The 16,629-nt window shown below is 39.7% G+C and overlaps 1 protein-coding gene across 6 annotated transcripts in view; it reads right to left on the bottom strand.

Moving 5' to 3' along the window:
- The window catches only part of lrp8 (low density lipoprotein receptor-related protein 8, apolipoprotein e receptor), a 184,105-nt gene that overhangs the window by 16,696 nt on the left and 150,780 nt on the right, over window positions 1-16,629 (bottom strand). For all 6 annotated transcript variants that reach the window (XM_039810698.1, XM_039810700.1, XM_039810703.1 and 3 more), the window contains exons 11-15: window positions 13,865-14,089; window positions 13,047-13,165; window positions 11,161-11,300; window positions 4,679-4,820; window positions 1,282-1,434 (exon numbers count right to left, since the gene is read on the bottom strand). In XM_039810698.1, the coding sequence (XP_039666632.1) occupies window positions 1,282-1,434; window positions 4,679-4,820; window positions 11,161-11,300; window positions 13,047-13,165; window positions 13,865-14,089 (779 nt within the window). The remainder of the gene's footprint in view (window positions 1-1,281; window positions 1,435-4,678; window positions 4,821-11,160; window positions 11,301-13,046; window positions 13,166-13,864; window positions 14,090-16,629) is intronic.

Genomic DNA, 16,629 nt, shown 5'->3' with positions numbered 1-16,629 from the left:
TTAATGGTTAGTGCAAATTATATAGACAGACCAGAGAGCAAGAGGAACATAATATTAGGGGGCATTTTATCAAACCTTTATAAGGGCTCAGCAGAAATATTTGTACTACATTAGGAAGTCCAAAAATTGTGAGTGGAAGTGTTCTCTCTCTCTCTCTTTCTCTCAGTGCATACTCAACGGCCATGTTTCCTCCCCCTTCCTTTCTCAGAGGGATTCTCTGCATGGTGGCCTACATTCATTACTATCTCTCTTCCTCAGCTGCTTTCTCCTCACCTGTTCAAAAATGAAACAGCGCGGGTCTATTAAGGATAACAACCTAACAATGTGCTGACTGTAGAGGCTGGGGACTGGCTGAGCAGGGGGAAATAAGATCGGTGAAATAATGGAGGTTTGCTGGGAACACAGGTAATCTGGGAGAATCCCCGACCAGCTTCCCAAAATAGTGTTACATTAAAGCACAGGTACCGAATTCTCTGAAGGAGTTGGCTTTTCAATCAATCATAATATATACAATAAGATTAGATTTTGCATTGTTGAAGGCTGACTACTCAGTTTGGATAAAAAGCTGCAATAGCCAATAGCGTTTATTTGTTATGGTTTAAGACAAATCTGAATATGAATGGGTATGAATATATACACTTTATTATGTACAGTATATGAGCAGACAAATTCCCCACCAGAAAGAATACTTTTCATACTATTACTTTGTATTTATTATGTTAAGCATTTACTGTATACATTTTACTGACAATCTTAAAATAATTCAGTGAATGTCCTCAAATGTTACACTTCAGGGTGAGGGGCACACGTGGGAATACAAGTATAGGAAGCTACAACTCTAGCACTAAAACCTATAAAGAAACGAGTTGGTCTAGCTCTGGTGAGAGCAGAACCTAAATTATATTTGAAATGACAAGCCAAGATTCAAGTCATCCTAGGAGACCAAGGAATAACCTATTCGTATTTCCTTCAGCCTGTTACGGCATTGGGAATGTTCCCCATAGCCATCCATGTATAAGGTTGGATACCATCCAACCAACTGAACAGTTAAAAGCTAAACATTTATTTAAAGATATGCATAAATACTTAATTAGGAGGTGGACTCCTTTTAGCAGTGTTGAGAGAGTGAAACCAGTTTATTATCCGTATGACCTGGCACTCCATCATGTCACTGTGATTACAGCGATGTAGACTTCATGTGACATTCTCAGCACAATCCCTTTTATTAGGTGCGCTCTTGGACTCCTGTGATTTATTGGTTTCAGAGCGTGACCGACTTACCTATAGCACAGCGCCTCATGTCTGGTCCCAGCTCCATGCCATCAGCACAAGCACACGTGTACTTTGGAGAGTGATCTGTGATCTGGGGGGCCTTCAGACAGAGGTATTCACAGCCACCGTTAGGCAGACTGCCCATGTTGCAGGTATCTGGGGCTTGATGGACACAAGCAGAAATAAAAGAGGATTAAAAGGGTTTTACAAATATGAGTTTGCACATTTTCCCACACACATGAATGAAATAAATTGCTTTAAATATTTAAAGCCTTACATCTCCATGGAAAACGGTTTAAAAAACTTTGAAATGTATGACATTTAATAAAAAGATTTTCTTTAAATTGAAATCCCATGTCAGCTCCAGGGTGATGAGCACAGAGGTTAACGTGTACTGTAGAGCGGAATAGTTAAGCGGAAAAGGCTATTAAGAATTGAAGACAAGCCCCAGTTTTTGGTCTCAGTCAGCATCAAAAGCATCTAAATAATTGTGAATTTAAGCCGGTACTGGTATGGACAATTTAAAAAACTAGAAGGGCACTCAGAGAGTGCAGACCTCCATCAAGGCATGCACTATCTCACAAAGTTAATGCAGTGTGAATTTTTCCAGTTGGGAACTCATTTTTTCTATTATTCCAACACTACATAAATGTAGCACAAACGCATGTCTCGCAATGTTAATGAAAGTGAAAAATAATGTGTGTATCCACCCATTGATTCAGATCCGCTCCAAAATGTAGTGGGTATTCCTTGGCCCATGCTAACCGAAAACATAACCTCTTTTGCGGAGGTAAAAATCTAAGTCCCTGTACAAAAGTGACTGTAAATGTAAGTTCATGACTTAGCAAAACATCTTGGCATATGTAACTGATTATGTAATTGTTTTTCTTCATTTTATTTTTGGATATTTCACTTAATCACACTTTATGACACTTAAATATTGGGGGATTTTTTTTTGTGTGTCCGATTATTATGAATTATTTCTAGGTTTGAGTACTTGTAATATCTACAAGTAACGTTTAATGAAGCTTAGCGTAAGTTTAGCCAGGAAGACTATCTTATGTTACTCACTCATTCTCATTCACCTCCCTTGTGCAGTCAAAAGTTTCAAAAGTCTTTAAATGTGACTATAATGTATGTAACTATACTGTGGTGTGATTGTGGGGCTAATACTGGACCCCAAATTTAGATCTAAACATCAAGTCAGAGCACCGGGTATTGAACATTGTTAGTTGTTGTAAACAACATCTAATCAGCCAAAGTACTTGTACTACTTTCTATCTATTAATCGTATTGTGTACCATACTGCAAAACAACATGAACAAGTTGCTAGGGCCACATTTTAAAGTGTTATTTAGAAACCTATAATTATTCCACGGCCTATTTTCCGGTACAGTGAAGAGATGCTTTGGTTAAGGCAGGGGTGTCTTGTTTTTAATCTCTGCACCCAAATAAAAAATTTACATGTAGTTTCCCAACCTAAGACTCAGTGTCATGGAAAAATATTGCTACTCTTGACATGTGGGGAAGCACCAGAAATAGGTCAGGTTGCGGTCGATTCTGCCTCCTGACTTGTGCGTTTTAAAGAGCAGCACATCAGAGGAATCATCAGCCGTCAGGGGAAGCAGCAACATCCCTCACGACACACAGTGAGATTCTAATAAGCTGGGAGTACATATGTGCTTGGCGTACAGTATCTCATCATATCAAGTATATAATATGAACAGCTGTCTAAATGAAACTCCAAATATCTTATATACCTGCCTTTCATTATTAAAAAGAAATGAGGCTCTTTGAGTAAAAGCAAGTCTTTGAAATGCCATGACACATTATAACAACACATGTAAATTTGATGCTGGGGAAAGAAACGTGGAAAAGGAGAGGAGAAAAGTGGAGGGAAAGAAATCAAAGAACAGAAAGAAAGAAAAAAGGAAGCATTAGGAACATACATATAATAAGATAAGAAGGAAGGATATGAGGACAAGCCTTTGAGGAAAAGGAAGAACCAGGAGAGAGACTGAGATAAAATTTAACAAAATTATGTTGTTTTGAAGTTGCAATAGCTCCATCGTCCCCTTCTCCTCTTCTGCACTGCCTCCCTTAGGTCTAGAATAAGAACTAAAACATGGAACATAGGTTTCAAAGCACAGCTGGATGGACACAAAATAAATAGATTATAAAAAAGGTAAAACAAAGAGAGAATAGAAAAAGAGAGGCTTATTTGAGGAACTGTGTCAAAAAAGCTGAAGATGTTGACATATGGCTCCAACTCATTCAACATGTGTAAACGTATATTGTGTGATGCCCTTCCCCTTTTGGGTTGTTTAGATTAGCACATTTTCTGACAGGAATAAAAGATATGAAAAGCAAGAGAGAAAGATAAAACAGTGAAACAAAGGGACATGGCAAATTGCTTTCAATCATTGTACATTTTATCGAGAATTTCACTTATCATTCAGACCTACTACTATCCTCACAGGGCAGCTAGAGTTCAGTCAGCGTGTCTTCGTTTAGTCCAGTAAGGCCTGGATGTTGACTTTGGGAAAAAAAAATCCTGCTTAATTCTGTGGTATCTCTTTAAGCAAAACTCTTGATTTATTAATAAGATAATGCAATTTGCTCCCCACTGGCACTCAGACAAGACCGCTTTGAGCTCCGAGTGAAGGGAGAAAACAAAGCATGAAAACACAGACTCACACAAGCAAATTACTGTCAAACCCACACACACACACATACACACACAGGCTCGTTGGCACAGCTGCATCCATCCTGGGAAAAATACTACATCAAAACACATCATTTGACACGGACAACATACACATCAATCTAATCACCATCAGGTTATTTGTTTATTACTTCATCAGACAGCTCTTATGGATTAAGTGGATCCTTTGGTACTGTAGGCTACATGTATAATTCAAGGCTTTGTTACCAGGGAGTGGGATGTTGAAAGGATTATTACTTTTTTGGTTCTAGTTTGTTGTTTGGGTTAGAGGCGCTTAGATCAAGTAATCATATTATGTAACTGACCAACACTGAGCAAACATTCTCACACACACACGCACACACACACACACACACACACACACACACACACACACACACACACACACACACACACACACACACACACACACACACACACACACACACACACACACACACACGTGTGTTTTAACTTATTTTGTTTGATTATAACCTCTGCTCAGGGTAATGTTTTGTTGGGAATTATATACCAATGAGAATAGTACATGGACTATGACCAGAGCCCATTATCCCCAATTTGCAATTCAAGCCCATCACCTGTAGCTCCTCATCTAATCAGTTCGCTATGGCTGCTACAGGCCTAGAAACAAAAAAAGCACCAAACATGTCTATGTCATATTTTTGTTGCTGCATGTCTTACCCTTGGGCTGCCTCTGTTCATGAAACACCACCAGGTCCAGGGGGTTGTTGAGGTGCTCTGCCACCTTTGCCACATCATGTCCCGTCAGTCGGTTGGCACTGTATATCGTTTCATCCTCCAAGTCGGTCCAATATATGTGATCCTGAACAAAAACAGAGAGAGAGACTTTAAAGAAATACATCAGTACACACGCGTAAAAAAGAAAAGACAGGAAAAAAAGATCAAATCTTTAATCATTAGTTTCACCTCCTCAGCACACAGTGGACAAACGCAACGAAAGTGGGGTTTAAGAGTAAATAACTTTTTTTCCTCCACAGGGAGTCCTCTTTTCTTGAGAAAAAACACTGCTAAATTATTGTAAATGCTTAAAACAACTTGGGTTTATGATCAGTGCAAAGCTGGATGTAGTTCGACATTTGGCTGGGCGTACGATGTGTTTGTAGCATAGCTAAAAAAGTCAGTTCTTTTCCAATGACTGTGTATGGCAAAAATGCTTTTCGGGCCATTGTGCCTCACGTGATGAAAGCGGGGGTTGTAATAACCTGTGTGGCCACTACACAATATTGGCACTTGCATAAGGTTGATCTTGTCTCAACTTTCACTTTAGCTTTTTTCTTTTTTTGCTTTCGATTTCTCTTCCTCTCTCTAAGACCTACTCACAATTCTCTTTAGGGACACTACAGTATAAGCTGCACAAATGGTTATGAAAATTGGTTTCCATGGCAACTGCAGACTGCTTCATCTATGCAGACACACATCAATTAAGAAACACACTAAATGACAGCAAGAGAAAACACACAGCTCTTGAGGGCCTATCAGGAGGTGAGTGGGAGATGGAAAGATGGCCTGTATAGTTGTAACAGTTGCATGGTCTTTCTAAAGGGCACCGACCTGTAGGGGTCCGGCCACAGATTTGCCTGGTGTGTGTGTATATATGTACGTGTGTATCTCTGTGTCTGCTTCAGTCATAGCTGTAATCCACACTCTCCATTTGTGCTGGTGTTATCAGCTGATTTAACCTTTCTCTCACTTTCTCCTTTTCCATCTTTCACTGAGCTCTCTATCGCTCCATCTCCCCTTCACTCAGATTCAGATGACCTTTACTCATATGACAGCAGCGCTGAAACAATGAAAGACAAATATCAGCCATGTTGATAAAGCAATACTCAAATCTATCATTTCATCTCTCCCTTTGCCTTTCTGTCTCTGCGGATGTCTTTCTCGGTCTCCGTCTCTCTGCATCTGTCACCTTTTCTCACACTGAAAGCTTCAAACAGCAATGCAGAACTGAGAAGGTCATTGCTCTTCACTGCTAGATCAAGGCGACTCTTCCACACACAGAACGTACTGTAGACACAGGCAAATGCAAAAGCTCTCCTGAACACAACATTGCATCACCTCAGTCATAGCTGTGTATGTCTGTGGTTGTCAAGGGGGTGAGACTACATCTAAATGGATACAAAGTCTTCTACGGGTCAAGGAGAGGACAGCCTTTGATGATTTTGTCATGATTTTTGTCCCAGAAGGACCGTCTAACAAATGCTGAGCCCTTTTTGACTGACACATCTGCCTGATACTTAGATGTCATGCCAGAAAACTACAAATGAAAGCTCAAACAAAGCCAACACTTTCGGAGCCTTTGATTGTTAGGGTTTTATGTGTATTTATTTGTTGTTATTATCCGAAGTTATGAACATATGCTTGGTGTTAAATCTGTGTAGGAACCGAATGATATGAGGACACATTTTGTGTTAATCTCCACTAAGCTGCAGAAGAGTGTTAAAGCCTTTTCACATGCATGGCACACCCACACAGGTGTTTCTAGTTATTTGAGCTGATAAGACCTCTTATCTGGACTCTGGGTGTTGACAGATAAGGCTTGATTGACATTTTCCTCACTATTCTGTTAAAGCAGTGGTCTAGTAATATTCACTTAGACTCTCATTCATTTAATTGATCCCTGTGTATTCTATATCCACGACTTTCAACTCCCGGGATTGCCCCTTTGCCGCTGGAAATTTTGCCGTATGTACTTCTTTTCTGCCGGATTTCGGTTGCCTAATGCTTTCTTTGTGTTGTAATTTTAATCTCTGATCGATTTATGAGGACTATGGTTAACTGCTCCTCAGATATCTGCAGGGTAAATCCAGACAGCTAGTTAGACTATCTGTCAAATCTTTCTGGTGCACGACTAAAACAACTTGTGAACGTACACGTTCCACCAAAACAAGTTCCTTCCTGAGGCTATTTTGCAGCGCCACTGGAGCTTAGTCCTATGCGCCATTCATGATGATTGTGATTGGTTTAAAGACATGCCACTAAACCAGAGTGTGTTTCTCTCCCATCCCGGGATGCTATGTAGACTAGCCAGACCCTCCTTCGCAGCGCTGTGAAGGAAGGTCTGGCAAAGCGAGACTAATCCCTGTGTGACTGATGAATGTGTGTCCTTTTTTGGTGTCAGTAACAACCAGCTCTGGCTGACTTTGACAAGCAAAGTCACACTGTCTACCGTCTATACAGTCAATATTTTCCTCATAATCTCAGTCAGATTTTTGACAGTGTATCCTTTTTTGGTGCTGGATGCTACAGTATGCAATTTTAAATATGACTTTAAAGGCCTACCCAGGATTTAAAACTATGAAATTTTGTGATGGAATCAATTCATTCTGATGGAGAGTCCAAAATAGAGGAAGTTATTGTAGCTTATTAGCTCTGTTGCACCATTCGTTTTGATTTAACCTCCCGTGTCTTTTCATTACTCAGTGAACTTATTTTTTAATTAATGACCAAGCTAAGCTAACAAGCTACGGAGTTTGCTAACTGATTGTTCGCATGTTAGCATCTGCGAGGGCTTTATTTTCCATCTTGAATTACTTTTTTTCTAAGGAACTGGTATGCAATGGTGGATAAAGTGCCAGAAGAGGTTCTGAAAGCTAATTTTACTGACGAGTGTTATCTTAGCTGGGCCGGCTAGCGAGCTAACCGTTAGCTTGCCGTCTATAGCAGTTCGACCAACTAGCCCTGCGAGTAGTCACTATATCACCAAGTTTCTGGCCCCACCGATTTCATGTGGACGAACGAATGTCACTTTGTCATGTGACTGCCGCGTTAGTTTGTTGTAAACTGTAGTTTGGTGAGGTCGTGTAATTCCCAGCATAGCTCCACCCACCTTAAACCTGAGCAGAGGTCGAACCAAATCAAATAAATGAAAACACCTGTGTGGGTGTGCAGGGCCTTTGGGACCTGTTTAAATTCAATTGTGCCTTGCACCATTGTTTTTCTTTCTTCCTGACTGTTTTTATTTCGATTGCCAAACTCATCTCATCTTCTTCTCTAAGAGTGGGAAAATAATGTAATGATACTAAAGCCAGATAAAGGGAAAACGCTATTCTCTGCATGCCTCTGCAATCTATATTTCCTCAGGGTTTGGTGTCGAGGCAGGGGGTGGACACTGACTGGAGGTGTTTGTATGTGTATGTTCGGTGGTGGTGGGGTTTTCAGACTTTGATATGGGAACCCCGTGTCTTTCCCCTGAAGTGTTAAGAAAGTTTGCAGATGATATGCTCAAGTGGAATAACTTAATATACAAAATATAAGGGGCTGTGCAGGCCATAAGACATACTTTAAAACTCAAATTTCTAAAACCTCATATCTTTCACATCCTCAAAAGGCCTGTTGTTTGGGTATGAATAGAAAAGGAATGCCTATGTGGTGATTGTATGCTTTTGTACTAATGTATGTAAGGAAAGGTTAATCCCACTCACAATAATTGGCAACAATTGCACAAAGTTTTACATATGACCCCGTAAATGTTATTTTTGTGATCTTCCCATTTAACCTTAATGAGAAGAGTAAAGGTAAATGTTACTTTCTGAACATTTCTTATACATAAAGATAACTAATTATTATTTTAAGTAGCGATTAATCTGCCAATTGTTTTGTCAATAAATCGTTTTGGTCTATGCAATTTTAGAAAATAAAGAAAAATGCCTGTTACAACCAGAGGTAATGTAGTCATTTGGAAAGTTTTATACGATCAAATGTCCAAAACACAAAGATATTCAGTGTACTGTCATATGATAAAACAAAAATCATATATATATATATACCTCATCAAAAATAACAATTATTTTGTAATCGCTGCCAATTTAGTACTACTGAATCAGAAGGGGTCAAAATTGGATTTAATGATCCATTATTATTTTTATCATCACCCTCATGTCAATAAATGCTGCACCACTACATGTATCTGGTGTAAAGTATGGCATGTCACACAACTGGGCTAAACCGAGCCGAGTAAGCAGTTTAACGCAGACTCAGACCCTGAGTCAAAAGTGCTCCCTTCAGGCTCATTTCCCAGATAAGACAAACTAAATTAAATGGACAAAAAAAAAAAGGTACAACTTGAACCAGGCAACTCCAAAGAAACAAACTTCCCATTATCGGTCGGTCAGGACCAAGACAATCTGCTGCACCGCTAAAGGATTTTTAATTTGGTCTGTATCATAACCAGAACAGAACAAAGACCAGAAGAGCTGAGGGCTATTAATCTCCAGGGATGAACTTTCACTGCCTGCCTGAAACGGGCTTTTTTTACACATACGCATCTGAGCACACATGCAGGCACACTCAGCTGGACATGATGGATGTCCCCTCTTCCCTTTGCTTCTCATCACAGTGTGTGCAGCAAAGAGAGGAATGGATAAAGCACATCCAACTGATCACATTTCACCTCCCTCTTTCTGGCCTTCATCCTTGCTCTGCTCTCCCCTGCTTCTCTTTTCCACATCATCTATACTTGATGGGCTCTAACAGACTCACTCCTGCCTTAATAAATACACCCAAATTAGTTTCATCGATTGCTGTACTCTCCTGTGACTCTACACTGGTCAGTCCTTGAAAATGGATTCCTTCTCTGGGTTTATCTTGCTACTATACTTTAAAACATCTCCATTTAACATTTCTTCTCAGTCAACCTCTCTGACAACTCTAGTTAAAAAACTAACAGCTAAAACTCATGCCCATTGCTTAAAGGGTTCTACCGTTTTTTTTTTTCAACCTGGACCCTATTTTCCTATGTTTTTGTGCCTAAATGCCTGATGGTAACAATAATCTATGACATTGGTCCAGTATTAAGCGAGAACGCTGCAGTCAGCAGCGGCGAAACAAGCTACAATGTTAGTTAATAGGGCAATTGTCCAGCTTGTATTTACCTTCACAAAAGTGCTCGTTTTGCCACTGACAGGCTCTGATTAATATTCTAAGTGTCTGACAACATTATCAACATTATGGAAAGGATCCCTTCAGAGATAGACCTTTAAAACCTCTCTGAGACCTTTCTGTTTAACCAGAAACAGCTCTGAAGTCGCTAGCGCTGAACCCACCAGACTCCATTTAAAAAAGCAATACGTGTATAGAACAAATATATTTTCACATATGAATTGGTAAACTATGTGTTTATTTCAACCAAAACTAGTTGTGATGGTTGGAAAAGATGACCCAAAATGGCTTTTCATAGTTTTATTTTTTTGACTTTGAATGAAGTGTATTTTACGATGCTAAAATTACTGTTGCCCTAGTAACTTGCATTGTAGCTTATTTCGCCGATGCCAACTGCAGCGATCTTGCTTAATACTGGACCAACTTCAAAGATTGTTGTTCCCAACAGTCACTTAGACACAAAAACATAGGAAAATAGGTCCAGGTTGAAAGAAAAAAAACGGTAGTTACCCTTTAAGTTTGGCTCAGCAAAAATAAAAAAAATACACTGCCAAGATGGGAACCAACAAACAAGATATGAGGAGGCAAAGATAAGTGAGGACAGACCTATTTTTCTGTGTCTATTTACCTTTGGAGGTCAAATAAGGACGTAAGCATCTTGTTTGCCTTTGAGGTAGAGACACTTGGCGGTGTGCAGGCAATCTATGCCAGGTTCCATTGTGGGAAATTGAAAATAAATATATTGTATTTCGAGGTTAGCATTCCCTTGTTTTCTTTTAATATTGTCCTCAGTTTCATTTATGCTGGCTTGAAACTGATTTTATCCTCATGCCAAAATTTGTTCAGGATATATATATATGATTAAGATACTTCATATCTGGCTAAATACCACAGTGGGGCTCTTATATATTTCAAATGCTAAAATGTGCTTGACTGCTTGTGGAAACCCATACTACTGGATATTTGGCTGCTTAAGAGAACCCTTATTTATAAAGGTTAGGCTATACCTTTGCAAGAGTGCAGTTAAGAGTCTCTGTGACTCACTTTTCACAACATTCCAGCATAAACTAAAAGCAACTATTACACTGAATGAAGGAAACCAATCTAAATAATTTGGTGTGCTCTGGAAAATGGGAAATACTTAAGTAGTAGTAAAAAAATGGATAAAACCTGCAGTTAATGGGATAATACGTAAAAGCATAGTGTAGTAAATTTGACTTCTTCTGCAAACACATAACCAGCATTCTGAGATCCTTCCATACCTCGAACACAGTGAGGGCGAAGGGGTGTCCCAGATGGTGATGGGAGGACAGAAGCACTTTGCGGTTGTCCCCATTCAGATCCACACTGGACAGCAGGTGCAACTTGGAGTCCACCCAGTACAGACGCCTGTTAGACAAGTCTGAGAAGATGGAGGAGAGAGAGAGAGAGAGAGAGAGAGAGAAGAGAGAGAGAGAGAGAGAGAGAGAGAGCAAAACCAAGGAAGAGAAAAAAGGATGGAGGTATGGAGATAAATGGAGAGAGAGAGGTCATTTTACGAGAAAAGGCCTAGGGTGAGAGGTATATGAATGTAATGGCCCAGTAGCCACACCATCAATCTTCTTTGACATGACGGCTGAGGCCCTGCGCTGAGAAAACACAGATGTGATTGTAATATTGCCAGTTGACTTGTTTGCGGGGGGAAATATATGTGCCCTTGAGCAAATTGACTAGTCTTGCTGGAGTTAAGATAAAGGAACACATTGCATCACCATGTATCGGTCCCCAATGTTGTTTACTTTAGGACTCCATTTTTGTGCTCTTGCTATGGACAACAAAGAAACGCTCTGGTGGACTTGAAAATTTAGATTCAGAAATTGAAGATTCCATCAAATTTGACAGCAAGGGACATAATCCAAGTATGACTTTGCTTTTAACAGGTGTGCAGGATACAGTATTTGTACACATCTTTCCTCTCAGATTAAACATTTCTTATTGTCCAAACAAAGCTGTAGAATAAAAAACACAACTTTATTTTAAACTCAGAAGTGGGACATCCTTGAAAAACTAAAACCCCAAAAAATAAATGATTAGTATGGACATTAATTCAGCAGCTAAAAGGTAATAAAAACTCTTCTCGCTGTGCTTATTTAAAGATGAATTACTTTTTTCAATCAGCCGTTAAACCCTTAGGTGAAAGTTGAGCAGAAAACAATTACTTTTTCTTGAACAACATTGTCCAACAAAACATTATCCGAATAAAATGAAAATTTTTGTTAGCATACATTCAGGTAACATTCAAAGTTGGCACAATGATGTTGGCAGTAACAACACTGTTATTTCCCTTTTAATATGACAAGGAAATCCAAACAAAAGTTGACTTTAAAAAAGCAGGAGTTTGATCACATGCATAGTATGTAATAGGCAAGTCAAAGAAAACTGTAAAAAAAAAAAAAAATTGAACTAATTCAACATTATCATGGCAAAGAAGAAAAAGAACAGAAAAAAACATTTATTTTCATTCACAACTTCACCTCTCCTGACTCAGACAATCTGTTCTGTTCGCTGTTCTGTATGAAATCATGACCAAGGGAAAATAATCCACCCCTTCTTCCACAGCGGTCTGGCCAGCTCTCTCATTTGCCTTGAAAATAATTTGTTTTCATACAAATGTAGTGACACCTCAATTCCACAGAGTGTGGCAACTCCATGCCTCTCTTTCTCCTCAGGCAAGGAGAGCTGAGAGAAATTGGTTGGTGCCGCAGAAGGAGTTGAAAGGGATGATGGGAGGTATTGACGGCACAGAGCGTCTGGCTTATTAATTTGGAGGCCCGTGTTCGCTGGCTTGATTGATGAGAGCTAGACACAAACTGAGCTTTAACAATAAAAGCCATTCAGGGGTTGCAGCACCCATAGACTGTTTTTTCTCTAAGCTCTTGCTGTTTCTCTTTCTTTTGTTTTTCTCAGTCTCTTTCTTTGAATTGTATTTACTCAAATCCTTTCTCCCCCCCCCTCTCTCTCCAAAACCAATATCAGCATAATAACTTAGTTTATAAAACAGCTCTCAGAGCTGATTGATTTCTCGTTCCCTGTATCATCTTATAGTTTTCTCTGCCCTCTTCAGTGAGTCTTGCACGTTCAAAGTTACACGTTTTCTGTCCTTCCTTACCCAGGGTTATTCCATTGGGCCACTCGATGTGTTCGGACACCAGAACTTGTCGGTCCACTCCATTCATCCCAGCCTTCTCGATTTTGGCCTGACCTCCCCAGTCTGACCAGTACATAAACCTGTGGAAAGACACATACAAATAAAATACTACTAATTCAGAAAAAAAAATACGAAAAGAGCCCCTTTTCAGGAGCAGTGAATTGACTATGACATTGCACATACAAAAAGTATGTGCAATGTCATTTTTGTCAATGTCAATTTTTAGAAGACAACTAATATGCGACTGAATCTATTCTCTACAAAATCAAATAGTTTTACTTCTGAAACAGACCTTGAAGACACTTGAGGAAAGTAGATACTGTGCAAAACTGCTGGTACTGGAAACGTGGGCCACTTTTAAATGTGTGTGTCTGCGTTTGTTTGTAAGTTAGGCTTAATTTGCATGTATTTTATGCTAGCCTAGCTTCGTAGAGTTGTGAAAAGAGTTTTTTTGGGAACTTAAGACATCCGAGACAAAGAGAAAGAGGCAGATAGAGCAGACAAGAGTCACATTGTATCTTCAAATAATTGTTAAGCTGCTTAACCTTAATATAACAGTGCAGCACTACAAAGAGTGTTGGTATGGTAAGTTAAAAGCCTACTTTTAGACAAAATGTATGTTTTCTATAATAACATTCTCTATTCAGAGATGACAATAATGCCCACAGGCTTGTCCGACCACCCTCTCTTTCCCGCTGCCTCCATCCTTCCCTACCTCTGCTTCAACTCTTTTGCCATCTTCATACACTTTGTCCATTTGTCAAAAAACTCCCTCTCACCCTTGGTGTGGATCCACTGCGATGGCCCGTGGCTCGGTCAGCTCAGTGGCTATCAGCACTTTTCGCTTCCTGCCGTCTCCTGTGGCAACGGAGATGCTCTTGTTGCCAGAGTCAGTCCAGTAGATGTTCTTGTGGACCCAGTCAACGGCCAGACCCTCGGGGGAGTGGAGCGAGTCGATGAGGGTCACCTGCTGTGAGGAGTCACTGGCCTTGTTGATGTAAGCACTGGTGGGTGGTAGAGAAGAGCTGTGTCAGTCCGTGTTAAATTATGAAATACCCAAGAAAGAGGCAGGAAAAAGGGAAACATAAGACTTATCCATGTACTTTGCTAGATTGATGCTGGACTCCTTTTCTTGTGAAGAAAGACTTGAGTGCACTACATGCATTAGATACCTAGTTGCGTATGGTGGGGGAGAGGTACTCTTCACTCTAGATAATGCTATGTCTAAAACATGACACCTCTATAGTTAACCTCAAGCTTCCCACCAAACAGCACCTCCCAGGGAGAAAGAGTCTGTCTTTATCTATCCGCAGCTTACAAAACTGCCTGCCTCTTTCTCTGTTTTTGTCAACACCCCACCCACCCCCCCCTCTGTGACTTCCTTTCTCTATTTTCATCCTCCTTCCCACTTGTCTGTCCAATCTCCTGTCCCCATTTGTGCTTTTCTCTTTTCCCTACTTCCCTACATAAACATTTTCTGACTCTGAACATTATTGTCTTCACTACATATGGGCTATAAAACAAGACACTACAAGACAACCTTATTAGAAGGTTGGGAACCCAATGTCCCAATTTATGTCAGATGATAGCAAACCGTACCAGAATGAAGACGAGAAGTATGGATGGTAGGAGCAGCTTAACTAAAGGCCGGTGATTGTTGCCACCGCAGACATCTTCATTTATGGTGGGGAGAGTTAGCCTGCTGCTGTCTTGTGATGGATATTCTAAGGCGTCTCTCTTTTATCCCAAGATTTCTAACATGGATCCAACACCTGTCTCTCACTCAGAGATCATATTAAAATGAGGGCTGGAGCAGCAAATTGGACATGGATGAAATCCCTCATAATTGGTGCAACAGTGGTCTATTTAGGTGTGGGATAAAAATTATAAAAGACATCACACTGTGTATTTTATCCTGTGTTGCAACGTATAGTCTATGATATGCCTTTCAAATACAATCATCTTATCATAATTTTTCTTTACACACCCTAGTGTACAAATTCTTCTGGACACACTTTTAATTACTTTCAGAGAGTATCAGTATTATTCATTACGTCCTTGTCCTTAGTTACAAATATTCAGATAGTTGGAGGCATGAATAGGGGGCGGACTGGAGTAAGAAATAAGACAGAGACGGATGAGTCCAAGACCACTGAGCAGATTGCATCTTTAATTGGCTGTATTATTGTTTGCAACAGACATCTCCATCACAGGGAGAAGTTAACAATTCATTGACCCATAGCTTGCTAATCACTATGAATTAGCCTGGAAAACCACACAGTTGCAGTAAGGGTGAAATGAGGATGAATCATTTTTAAATGCACAGCTATTTCTATTTGGTAAAATGCTCCTTATCAGAGGAAAAAGTACTACACTGGAAAGTAAGAAGCTTGGGTAAAAGGTGTGATCAATCATGTTTTTAGCATTTATATTTAAGGTATCTAGCTTCTTAAAACAGTAATTCATTCTTGAAACAAATGTATATGAGCAGCTAAGTAATAAAGAGGTACAAAGAATAACCACAGTCAACACAGAAGTTGCTGTAGCATATGCGAAGAGCAGTAAACGTAATGCTTTTCACAAAGATCAAAGTAATATGTTGATGTAAGAGTTATTTCGGTTAGTTGACTTACAATAAGCTGTGTAAGTGTGCGCTTGTCACCATTTTCTGTGGCCATTTCTCTGTCGCTATCTTTCATGGATGTAGCTTGGTAGCAAATTAGCTATGAAGGAAGATGACATCACCATTCTTTTTTCTGCCTACTGAGCTCTGATTGGTGGTCAACTGTCTCTCTAACTCAGGGAAACAACCATTAATGAGCTGTTCATTTATAAAACGCTGATTAAATGGGAAATGTGGGCAGCGATTTAGAGATCTGGAACCAGGCAAGGTAAATGGAGGAATCGACTGGAAAAATGTAAATGCATATTTAGCACTTGTGACATCCCTTAAAAAAATGTTAAGGGATGACAGGGAGGCAAATACAACAAAGCAGGTTTGTAGGGACCACAATGGAAATAAGTCATTGGGATGTATTGTATTATCCCTGACTATTTATGTATTTTTAATGTATGACACAGAGTGCTGTTTCATATTTTTTATATTTAAGTAGTCAAATAAAATCAATCAATCAAAAACTGTACAAATTCACTTGTTGCTGGCCATGTGTGTTTATTTGCTGCTTTCAAAGTAAAGTTCATCATGACAAATTAGTTAATTTGTCCTTTCTCTGTCACAAGCCCTTGAGTGTATCACTGAGTTTGTGTGGCAGTATGGATATGTGCGTGTGTGCGTATGCAGATGAGTAATGGTGGTGATTATTGAGGCAGTGAAATCAGAGAGAGCATATGGCTCAACTGAGATGATAGAAGTCCCCTCCCACTACCTGCCAGCCATCAGGGTGAGACACGCGCACACACACTAGGCCCCCAGATGTGCCTGTCTTGCTAGCAGAAGGTGTGACAGGTTGAAGCAGACAAAATGGATATATAGAGGACAAACAGAATGACAGAATGGCTGAAGAATCCTTATCCAAACTCCTTA

This window comes from Perca fluviatilis, chromosome 9 (genome assembly GCF_010015445.1).
Source record: "Perca fluviatilis chromosome 9, GENO_Pfluv_1.0, whole genome shotgun sequence".
Taxonomy (NCBI): Eukaryota; Metazoa; Chordata; class Actinopteri; order Perciformes; family Percidae; genus Perca; species Perca fluviatilis.
The sequence above is the reverse complement of the archived record's forward strand: the minus strand, read 5'-3'. Positions and strand labels throughout refer to the sequence as shown.